General features: G+C 45.6%; 1 protein-coding gene across 1 annotated transcript; it reads left to right on the forward strand.

Moving 5' to 3' along the window:
• The first annotated feature begins 1373 nt into the window (after positions 1–1373).
• On the forward strand, positions 1374–5073 carry LOC139262265 (uncharacterized). The gene is made up of 3 exons (XM_070877410.1): positions 1374–1465; positions 3629–3788; positions 4205–5073. The coding sequence occupies exons 1-3, from the start codon at positions 1463–1465 to the stop codon at positions 4909–4911; spliced, it is 870 nt and encodes a 289-aa protein (XP_070733511.1). The 5' UTR covers positions 1374–1462; the 3' UTR covers positions 4912–5073.
• Positions 5074–10832: the final 5759 nt, after the last annotated feature.

Consider the following 10832-nt stretch of genomic DNA (forward strand, 5'->3'; position numbering starts at 1 on the left):
ATTTCTACAAATCTACCTGGTGGTCGCGGAGGAGTGTGGGATTCCGTTGGGAAGGCCTTCTCTTCCGGCGGTGCGAAGCACGCTCCCATCCTCCAGGTTCCCACGCAGCAGGTGCAGTCACGAGTGACTGCTCAGCCAATCAGGTACAGAATTTCACAGCATTCTCATTAATAGCAATGGGAACTCCGTATCTGCGAGTTCTCATTGCTAGTAATGAAAAAAAAAACACTCCAAACACCATAATAAAAAATAAAAAACACACCTCACATAATTAAAATTAATTGAAATTAAAGTTAATAAATCCCATCGAAAAAAAAAATACTTTTCCGATTTTTTTTAAAAGGTTTTGTAATTCGGGTTAAAAATAAACTTACCAATGGGCAGGGTTTTTAACAAAAAAAAGTGTTTTTTAAATTTTATTTTATTATATTTTTGTATGTTTTAAAACTCTTACGCCTTTAAAAAGAGGCTATGCGCCTCCTTTTATCAGGCGCAAGAGTTTTGAGGACATTTGCTGGGCAAGATATGGGTAAATCCCGCAATCTTGCCCTTGCAAATGTCCTCACTCCTGATATGAACAAAGGTCTCAGGACTGAAAAACTAGTGTGTAACAAACTATACCACTTAACTCCCAACTAGTTCGATCCCCAATCTGCGCTGAGTTAAATAATCTCACCTGGGCCAACAGCAGGAACATCAGAATTAAACTCAGTACCCTTAAGGTTTCGGGAGGGAAATCCAGCAGGGCTCCCATCACTATCTGTGCACTTGTATGGATGTCTTGTTAGAACAACATTTGATTAAGTCAGGTGGTCTTCATGGTCAAATAGTCTGACCACATTTAACCATCTAGTAGCACATCTGAAGGATGGCCAATTTGTACAGGAAATTGGAGGGCTTCAGTTGATACCTTCTCAACAAGAGTCAGTGTTCTCAGCAGTGGTGGGGGAGGAGAGGGGATTTTCAAATTCCTAAATCATTCATCACAAGTAAGCTATAGGATATACTCAGTACAATGTCTTCCTATCAGTTTATTCAATGCGCAAATCATACTAAATCAGACAATAGCTGTTAAGCTTGTTTATATGGTGAGTTAATGCTGCTGATTTGATAACTGCATGGCAGGCTGCACTGTACCTGTGTTAACACTCAGCAAATCTCCGGTTTGTGCATGAGCCTATCAAAGTAACAGAGGCATTATACAATAAAACTGATACAATGGTTCAAAGATGGGACTATTTGTACTGCACTTTTGTTGACAAATAAGCGTCTGTCCAACCCCGTCCCCACTGCCCATACTGCACTTTTTTGACAGACAGGCGACAAGCCTCCCCTCCAAACAAGGTCCGCCCCTCCCCTCCCGGCCAAATGATTCCATCCATGTGGTGCCAGAAGCAGGACCTGAGGCTCAGATTCTCTCTCCCCCGGCTGGCATGGGCCCGATGGCGGCGAGAGGGGGCCGATGGTGAGAAAGAGGCTGGGTGGAGTGGGGGGAGGGAGACAGAGAAGCTGGGGCAGAGAGAGAAGTGGGACCCTGCGATCAGTCCGACCACGTTGTTGCTCCATGGGTTCTTCGACCGAGCTGTTGCTCCTCCGACTGACTGGGCGTCCCGTTGAGCTGCGAGTCCCGAGCCTCCGATAGGGCCCCGGGTCCTAAGCGGCGGCAGTGGTGGCGGGCGGCTGAGGGATGAAGAGAGAGAGAGAGAGAGTGCGGGGGGTGGGGGGGAGAGAGAGAGAGAGACATGGGGGGGGGGGGGGGGGGATCGGAGGAGAGAGGGAACTCAGGGAAGATGGATCACGTTCTTCCAACCCCCTGCAAGGGACATCGTTGGAGTGGATGATAATCAAAAATCATGAAACTATCACGATTCACTTCATACCCAATAAACCTGTTAACAATCCGTACACAAAGCCCAATCTATGGTGGTGGGGGTGGCAGCGATAGATGCACTTGCGCTGGGGTAAGGCACTTCGGCTGGGGGAGGCATGCACTTGGACTGGGATAAGGCACTTTGGCTGGGGGATTGATGTACTTGGACTGGGATAAGGCACTTGCTGTCTTCTGGGGAGCTCTGTTCTCTGTCGCTTCAGGAAGTCAAAGTGGATTGAGTTACAATTTGCAAAGTCAGTGAGACCTTGGGATGGGCGGATCCAGTGACACATTCCTGTAAAACTTCAGGGTTTAGCTTATCCTCCAAGGGGACCAACCAGAAACAAAGGGTGGAGCATGTTAGCCATTTTAGCAGTACAAATAAATGCGTCCTTCAAGGACATGGCTTTCAAATGTTGTGTTGGATTGAGAAATGATCTAGTGTGCTTTAATGGGGTATAAAAATAGAATCATTCAACAGCATGTAGCTCTGGCTGAATATTACAGTTCGATTAAGATTACAATATCTAAAGTCAAATTCAATAGAAATTGCATTGGTTACCAGAGCACAACATCAAACATTTTAACCAACTTGTTTCGGATGTAAACAGAAAGTAAAGTAATTTAACAGCAAAGGACAGAAATGGCTTTTACATTTAAGTAATAGTTAATCTCCTATGACATTTCTCACAGACAGAATTAAAACATGTCTGTTTCCTTCAATAACTGTGTCTTTGCTTCTTTCCAACTCTTTCTGTCTTCCTTTTTTGTTGTTCTGTTTGTTTTCCATTCTGCCTCCATCTTTCTCTCCCTCTATGTGCTTCTCAAACACGCTCTCTTATTGAGCTAGACTTTCCACTTTGCTCGCTCGTGCCAAAAAATGGGCGATGTTCCATGATGGTCGATGTCTTAGCCTTACCAATCACTGGAACATCGCCCATTTTTCGGGCCGCGATTTTCCACTCGGCGATAGGCCAACGATGTGAAATGGGCAATGCAAAAGGTCAGCAATGTAACGTGAGCCCAGCAAATGGCCAGTGATGTGGAAGGCAAAAGCTTCCCTAGCAACAGGCTTCTGCACATGCGTGGTTTGTTTTTTTTGGTTGGCCATCTTTTCCCGCGTTTCGGGAGGCCCTCGTGGTGGAGGTGCACTCCCGATGGGCCCAACTGAGTGGGGATGAGCATGGTGGGAAACCAGCACCATGGGCGTACCGTAAATTATGGAGCGTCTGCGTCCCACGAAGCCAGGGGACCCGACCAGTGCCGCAAGCGCTGGAACAGCCTTGTGGCTTCAGCAAGAGTAAGTATGGTTTTATACTGTAATGATGCCAAGTCTAAGTAGAATTATAATTATAGTCAATCTCCTGGATTGAATGTAAGCTTTTAATTCTAACATATATAAGATATATCATCCCCGCTAGGAGCTGCACATGGCTATGAACCTGTGCCCTTTTGAAGTCTCTCTGGCTGCTGTCATTTACACAGGGACCCAGCATGGACTGGGCGAGAGCTGGCTTTGCTCACTCTCTGGCCTGGGACAATTGTGGACATTAGCTACTGTCATTGCCGAGTTCAATGTAGACTGCATTCGAGAGAGATGTCTGCGGCAAGCACTCACTCCTAAACACAGCGATCTTTGTTATAACTGTGCATCAATTGTGGACACAAACCCTATTGGCATTAAACGTTGGAACCTGTTGTCTTTAAATGATATAACCGAGTCAAGTAGCTTATGCCATGCTCTCTTCATGTTTGCAGAGGAAGATATCTCATAATTGTTCGCAGCAGAGGCGCACCGGAGGAGGTCCTCCTGTAATACAGACACTCACCGACATTGAGGAACATACTGCAGCACTAGTGGGGGCCTACAGTCGCGCTGTCACCACCCGTGGTGTTGCCGGACCCTCCCATGCATCACGTGAGTAATGTGTCAAGCAGTGTTAAAGTATCATTTCATTTCATTTTAAAAGACAAGACGAGTGGTGTACTGTTATGCATGCAGCCTTTGTGCTACTCTGTGCTACTCTCATGTTGACAACATAAGCACATACGGACATAAGAACATAAGAGCAGGCCATCTGGCCATCTGTCCCCTTCTCCGTCCGCACCCCATAAACCCTCGCTCCCTTATCATTCTATTTGTGACTGATCCAGCCTCCACAACTCTCTGACGCAGCGGTTTTCACATAGATGTACCACCATATGTACTACCATATGATGCATTAATGTATAACGTCTCTCGCTCACATTTATTGCAGTAATGCTGCTCCTTTACGTATGCCAGCGCAGCGCAACAATTCCTTCTGTTCTAATTAGCTCAACTGTGTTTTGCAGGACTCCCAGCTCCAGAGGTGCCAGTGGAGGACACACCCTCACATGCGATTACCCCACTGCGTGTGTCACTCACCACGGGTGGTGAAGAGGAGACCACCAAGCCCGAGGAGGAGGAGGAATACTTGGAGACGGAGGAGGATGCCCCTTGCATCCCTCTGTCTGTTGAACCTGCGGCCACAATAGTGATTCCCACCGAAGAGGTACCCGCAACAAGTGGCATGCAGTTGGTGATGCCAAGGCACACATTGGTGCCGTCGCAGACCCCACAGAGGCCGGATCAGCGACTTGAGCAAAGGCCTATCCTGGACGACCGCGTGGAGAGGCTGGCCCGACTGTGCGAGGAGTCTGTCGCGATCAATCGTGCGCAGCTCCAGGTGTTTGTGGGGTTCACGAAGGAATTCTCCCGGGTGTCTGCTCGGCAAGCGGAGGCGATGCAGCAGATGATCCACGAGATGCGTGAAAACACCGCCTCCTCCCATGCATTGCGGCATCCGTTCTTGGCGGCGCACGGCGCTGCACCCCAAGGTTCCGTGACCACAAGCACCAGCACACAGGCGGATCCGGAGGAAGCCCCACCTCCTGACTCAGAAGGCGATTCCCCCTGTTTTGTCCTCCCCTCCAACAGCCCCTCAACAGGCGATTGTGATACCACATCCCCCACCACGGCAGGAAGTCTTGCCATTGCCCACTGCACACCAGCTTCGTAGCAGTACCCGGGGACCAAAACGGGTGGGTGAGGTAAGGAAACAGTTGGGAGCAGGATCTGGAGGGAGATGTGGCCGCAGGTAGGGAGGAGGGTGCAATGTTTTTTATATTGTACATATTGTTCACATTGTTCATTGTAGGTGTTTTTATTGTTGTTTCACTGTTGTGGTGTGGGTGGGGGGGGAGTTGGGAGGGTGGTTGTGGGGGGAGGGTGTTTCTGTGTTTGTTATTTAAAAATAACATTCAAGATTTATTATTTTATTAAAACAATTTTATTTTGCTTTGCAATTGTTGTGCAGTGTCTTCTAATAATGTACGTTTTAGTAAACCATGAAGCAACAGTGGTGAAACAATGGCCAGGCCGGACAAAGTAAGGATGAAACGTCACTTATTAATATAAATATAACAAAATGTCTAATTGTCAGTCTAACTATCTTTAAAAGTCCCTTACATAATTCACAAACTATCTAAGCCCCTGTTTAAGCAGCCCCCTCTGTTCCTGCGACTTTCAAAATGACGTCCGTAGTGCCGAGGTCTGTGAGGAAGGCCAGGGCAAAGCAACTATGCTCCAGCGATGTTCTCAACGAGCGATCAGCCCGGCAATGTGCCAGCTATGTGCCGAAAGTTGCACTGGGCAATGTGCGGGCGATCACCTCAGCGATCACCTCGGCAATGTGAGCCGAAAGTTGGGGGGATAATTCTCTGGCGATGTTGCAGCCCAACTTTCCACTTTTTAGTCAAAATGGGTGATAGCAGACCGTTTTGGGTGATATATGGGCACTAGCCCAGCGAAGTGAAGTGGAAAGCCTAGCCCATTGTCTCTGTATCTTTCTCTCTCAAACTCTATTTCTTGTTCCTGCTTTTTGTAATTTTCTCCCCCTTCTGCTCTCTTCTATCTTTTGTTTGTCTCTCACTCTCTCATGTGTTTTTGTTTTACTGATTTAATCAATTTGCACCTTTTTAACCGTTTTTTTTAATGGTCAGTGCATCCAAAAAGATGGAAGCCAATGCGTACTCAGCAGATATGGATGCTGGGACCAAATGCAGCAAGAAGAGGACAGGGTGGGGTGGGCCAGGGAGATACTATCTAAAAACTCCTGCAAAACATGAGGCTGAGAGAGAAGTTGGGGGCTAGAGTCAGGGCTTGGGCCTGGACTAGGAAAGACCAAGAGGCTCAGGTTGGTGGAGGGAGGAAGGCATGGGAGGGGGACTGAGAAGATGACTGGGGCTTTGGATTGCGAGGTAACAGGTGGCTCTAAGGAAAGAAACAGAATATCTCTCTTCCTTTCCACAAAAAAAGTCTCTCTTTCTCTCCTTTTGTCCTTGCCCCCTCTCTCACCAGCATTCTCTCTTTCTTTCTTCCATCTTGCTCAACTGGATCTCTGCACTCTCTTCCCATGCAGAATCTTTCCTTCTCTCTTCTTCCTCAACACTGTCTCTCTCACTCTCCTTCTGAACACAGTCATCTCTCTTCCTCTCCTCAATATTCTCACTCTCTCATCCCCTCTACAGGCTGTCCCAATTCCCTCTCACAGGGCCTATACTCCCCCTGCCACTCTTGAATCCCATAAACAGGGGGGTATCCCTTTCTCTGCCCTTCAGAATCTCCTGCTACAACAGGTTCTCAGAGCAAGGAAGGATAGGTTGGTATTCGTGCAGTGTCCTCGAGGAGATGATACGCACAAAGTTTACCATATTAATCTTGATATAGCTTGCATTCCATTGCTTGCACTGGAAGCAGTGCATGTGAGTGTGAGAGTACGTGGGCAGCCAGCCTCCATAGCAGCTTCTGGTGTTCCTCCTAATTGTATCAATGGTGGCATTCAGGGTGTCCAATGGACCACTAGGGGTTCTATCCCATTGTGCCATTATAAGCATACTGCTTTCCTCTTCCCCCTCACTAGCTGGGTCTCCCTATCATTGTATCCTTATAAAAATGTGATCTCAGTAGGTTCTATAAGGGAGTCAAGGGTTATGGGGAGCGGGCAGGGAAGTGTTTGAGGCCAAGATCAGATCAACCAAGATCTTATTGAATGACAGAGCAGGCTCGAGGGGCCAAATGGCCTACTCCTGCTCTTATTTCTTATGTTCTTATAAGAATTTTTCTATTGCAAAAACATTGGGTGGGAAACTAAGGCCCCTTTCCTGAGAAACAAAATAATGAAGGTTTTCTTCTCAGTGTGCTGTCACTCCAGCGGAATGTCTGACTTTTAAAAAATTATTTTTCTAACACTTCTTGAGCTATTTATTAATTTTGAGGTGAAAGATTCTAACCAGCTGAAATGCTTTAAAAAGCGTTCTTAAAACGTGTTTCTCAGTCTCATACTTTAAATAGCATTCTAACAACCGGATTCTATGAATTTCCATCACTTCACATCTGCACTGTTCAACCCCAAACTGTTGTCCTCCTGACAAATATTACCCCCTCCCGACCAACGCATCACAGGACCATTTCTGTCCCTATCCCTACAGCTTGGACTCCCCGAGCAGGATTTATCTTGTTCCTTTTCATAGTTAATCATCTAAAAGAACATACATAAGAAATAGGAGCAGAAGGAGGTCATTCAGCCCCTTGAGCCCACTCCGCCATTCATTGAGATCATGGCTGATCTTCTACCTCAACTCCACTTTCCTGCACCGTCCCCCTATCCCTTGATTCCCTTAATATCCAAAAATCTATCAATCTCTGTCTTGAATATACTCAAAGACTGAGCCTCCACAGCCCTCTAGAGTAGAGAATTCCAAAGATTCACCACCCTCTGAAGTAGAATGCAAAATCGTCTTCAGCATTAGACAAAAAAGAACACTAATCTAAAGAAAAAAGCACATTATTTTATGATATAATCCTTGTGAATTAAATTTCCAATACTTCTATAGATAACTATTCTGTTCCAAATGAAAGAAACAATGATGGTATATAAAGAAAGATATGAAGTAATTAGGAGGCTCAAGTGTAAAGAGGCTCCCTAAACCTCTCCACCTCTCTACCTCTCTTTCCTCCTTTAAGATGCTCCTTAAAACCTACCTCTTTAACCAAGCTTTTGGTCAACTGCCGTAATCTCTTCTTATGTAGCTTGATGTCAAATGCATTTGTTTTGTCTGACAACATTCCTGTGAAGCATCTTGGGATGTTTTACTACGTTAAAGGTGCTATATAAATACAAGTTGTTGTTGTTGTTTTGGTCGGACCAGCTATATTTTCAGGTCTGGAGGCAATCTGTCTGCTGTTGCCTAACGGAAGGTCCAAAGGCTGGTGACTGTACTCCTACTTCTGCTTCCATTTCCCAGCACATGACCCTGTCAGAAAACAAAGCCAACTCCAGTAACTTTGAGCCTCCGGCACTGGGTGTGCAACCAGGCCACGTCAATGAAGTAAGGTTCTAAAACTGAAATCATGTTCTAGCACTGAAATCAGGTTTGAGCACTGAAATCAGGTTCTAGCGCTGAAATCCGGTGCCAAGCACTGAAGTAAGGTTCTGGCACTGAAATCAGGTTCTAGCACAATAAGTAAGGTTCTAAAACCGAAATCAAGTTCTAACACTGAAATCAGGTTCTAGCACAGAAGTAAGGTTCTAAAACCGAAATCATGTTCTAGCACTGAAACCAGGTTCTAGCACTGAACTAAGGTTCTAGCACTGAAATCAAATTCTAGCACTGATGTCAGGTTCTAAAACTGAAGTAAGGTTCTAGTGCTGAAATCAGGTTTGAGCACTGAAATCAAGTTTGAGCACTGAAATCAGGTTCTAGCACTGAAATCATGTTCTAGCACTGATGTCAGTTTCTAAAACGGAAATTAGGTTCTAAAACTGAAATCATGTTCTAGCACTGAAACCAGGTTCTAGCACTGAAGTAAGGTTCTAGCACTGAAATCAAATTCTAGCACTGATGTCAGGTTCTAAAACTGAAGTAAGGTTCTAGCACTGAAATCAAATTCTAGCACGATGTCAGGTTCTAAAACTGAAGTAAGGTTCTAGTGCTGAAATCAAGTTCGAGCACTGAAACCAGGTTCAAACATTGAAACCAGATTCTAAAACTGAAATCATGTTCTAGCACTCAAACCAGGTTCTAGTGCTGAAATCAGGTTCTAGCACTGAAATCAGATTCTAGCACTGATGTCAGGTTCTAAAACTGAAATCAGGTTCCAAAACTGAAATCATGTTCTAGCACTGAAGTAAGGTTCTAGCACTGATGTCAGAATCTAAAATTGAAGTAAGGTTCTAGCGCTGAAATCAGGTTTGAGCACTGAAATCAAGTTCGAGCACTGAAATCAGGTTCTAGCACTGAAATCAGGTTCTAAAACTGAAATCAGGATCTAGCACTGAAATCAGGTTCCAGCACTGAAGTAAGGTTCTAGCACTGAAATCAGGTTCTAACACTGAAATCAGGTTCCAGCACTGAAGTAAGGTTCTAGCATTGAAATCATGTTCTAACACTGAAATCAGGTTCTAGCACTGAAATCAGGTTCTAAAACTGAAATCAGAATCTAGCATGAAATCAGGTTCTAAAACTGAAATCAGGTTCTAGCACCAAAATCAGGTTCTAGCACTGAAATCAGGTTCTAGCACTGAAATCAGGTTCTAAAACTGAAATCAGGATCTAGCACTGAAATCAGGCTCTAAAATTGAAATCAGGTTCTAGCACTGAAATCAGGTTCTAGCACTGAAATCAGGTTCTAAAACTGAAATCAGGTTCTAGCACTGAAATCAGGTTCTAGCACTGAAATCAGGTTCTAAAACTGAAATCAGGTTCTAAAATTGAAATCAGGTTCTAGCATCGAAATCAGGTTCTAAAACTGAAATCAGATTCTAGCACTGAAATCAGGTCAAATCCAACCAGTGAGTTGTGAAACAGAATTCACTAAATCTGTAATCTGTGAGGTAGCACTGGAAAACTAGGAATTAATGGTTGCAAGTCTGAGTAGAAAGCTTTCTATTCTTGCAAATATGACACAAGACTAACATTTCAGGACAGTACTGAGGGAATGTCAGAAATCCTGCCCTTTGGATGTTAAACTGTTCATGGCACTATGACTCAAAAAGAAATCTGGCCAGCAATGACACCAAAATCAGATGAACTGGTTATTTATTGCTCTATGTATGATCTTGGGCAGAAAGTGAGGGCTACATTTAATTATGTAACAACAGTCACAGCAATTCAAGGTAACTCATTGTCTGCAAGTGTTTTGGGATATTTCTGAGACAGGCTAAGGCACGATATAAATGAAAGTCTTTCCCATTTTGTTTCTTGAATTCCCTGATGTGCAGTGGTGTGGATCCACAGGTGCAGGAGCCTCAAATGCACCAGCCTTGGTACTGATAGTCAGCCGGCCATCAGCCTTGGTACTGATAGTCAGCCGGCCATCAGCCTTGGTACTGATAGTCAGTCGGCCATCAGCCTTGGTACTGATAGTCAGCCGGCCACCAGCCTTGGTACTGATAGTCAGCCGGCCACCAGCCTTGGTACTGATAGTCAGCCGGCCACCAGCCTTGGTACTGATAGTCAGCCGGCCATCAGCCTTGGTACTGATAGTCAGCCGGCCATCAGCCTTGGTACTGATAGTCAGCCGGCCATCAGCCTTGGTACTGACAGTCAGTCGGCCATCAGCCTTGGTACTGATAGTCAGCCGGCCACCAGCCTTGGTACTGATAGTCAGCCGGCCACCAGCCTTGGTACTGATAGTCAGCCGGCCACCAGCCTTGGTACTGATAGTCAGCCGGCCATCAGCCTTGGTACTGATAGTCAGCCGGCCATCAGCCTTGGTACTGATAGTCAGCCGGCCATCAGCCTTGGTACTAAATGTCAGTCGGCCATCAGCCTTGGTACTGATAGTCAGCCGGCCATCAGCCTTGGTACTGAATGTCAGCCGGCCATCAGCCTTGGTACTAAATGTCAGTCGGCCATCAGCCTTGGTACTAAATGTCAG

The sequence above is a fragment of the Pristiophorus japonicus genome, chromosome 4 (assembly GCF_044704955.1).
Source record: "Pristiophorus japonicus isolate sPriJap1 chromosome 4, sPriJap1.hap1, whole genome shotgun sequence".
Taxonomy (NCBI): domain Eukaryota; kingdom Metazoa; phylum Chordata; class Chondrichthyes; family Pristiophoridae; genus Pristiophorus; species Pristiophorus japonicus.

Excerpts from the sequence above, each read along its gene's own strand:
- LOC139262265 (XM_070877410.1), top strand. Across the intron at positions 3,789-4,204 it reads CGGACCCTCCCATGCATCAC|GACTCCCAGCTCCAGAGGTG; the intron begins GTGAGTAATGTG and ends TGTGTTTTGCAG.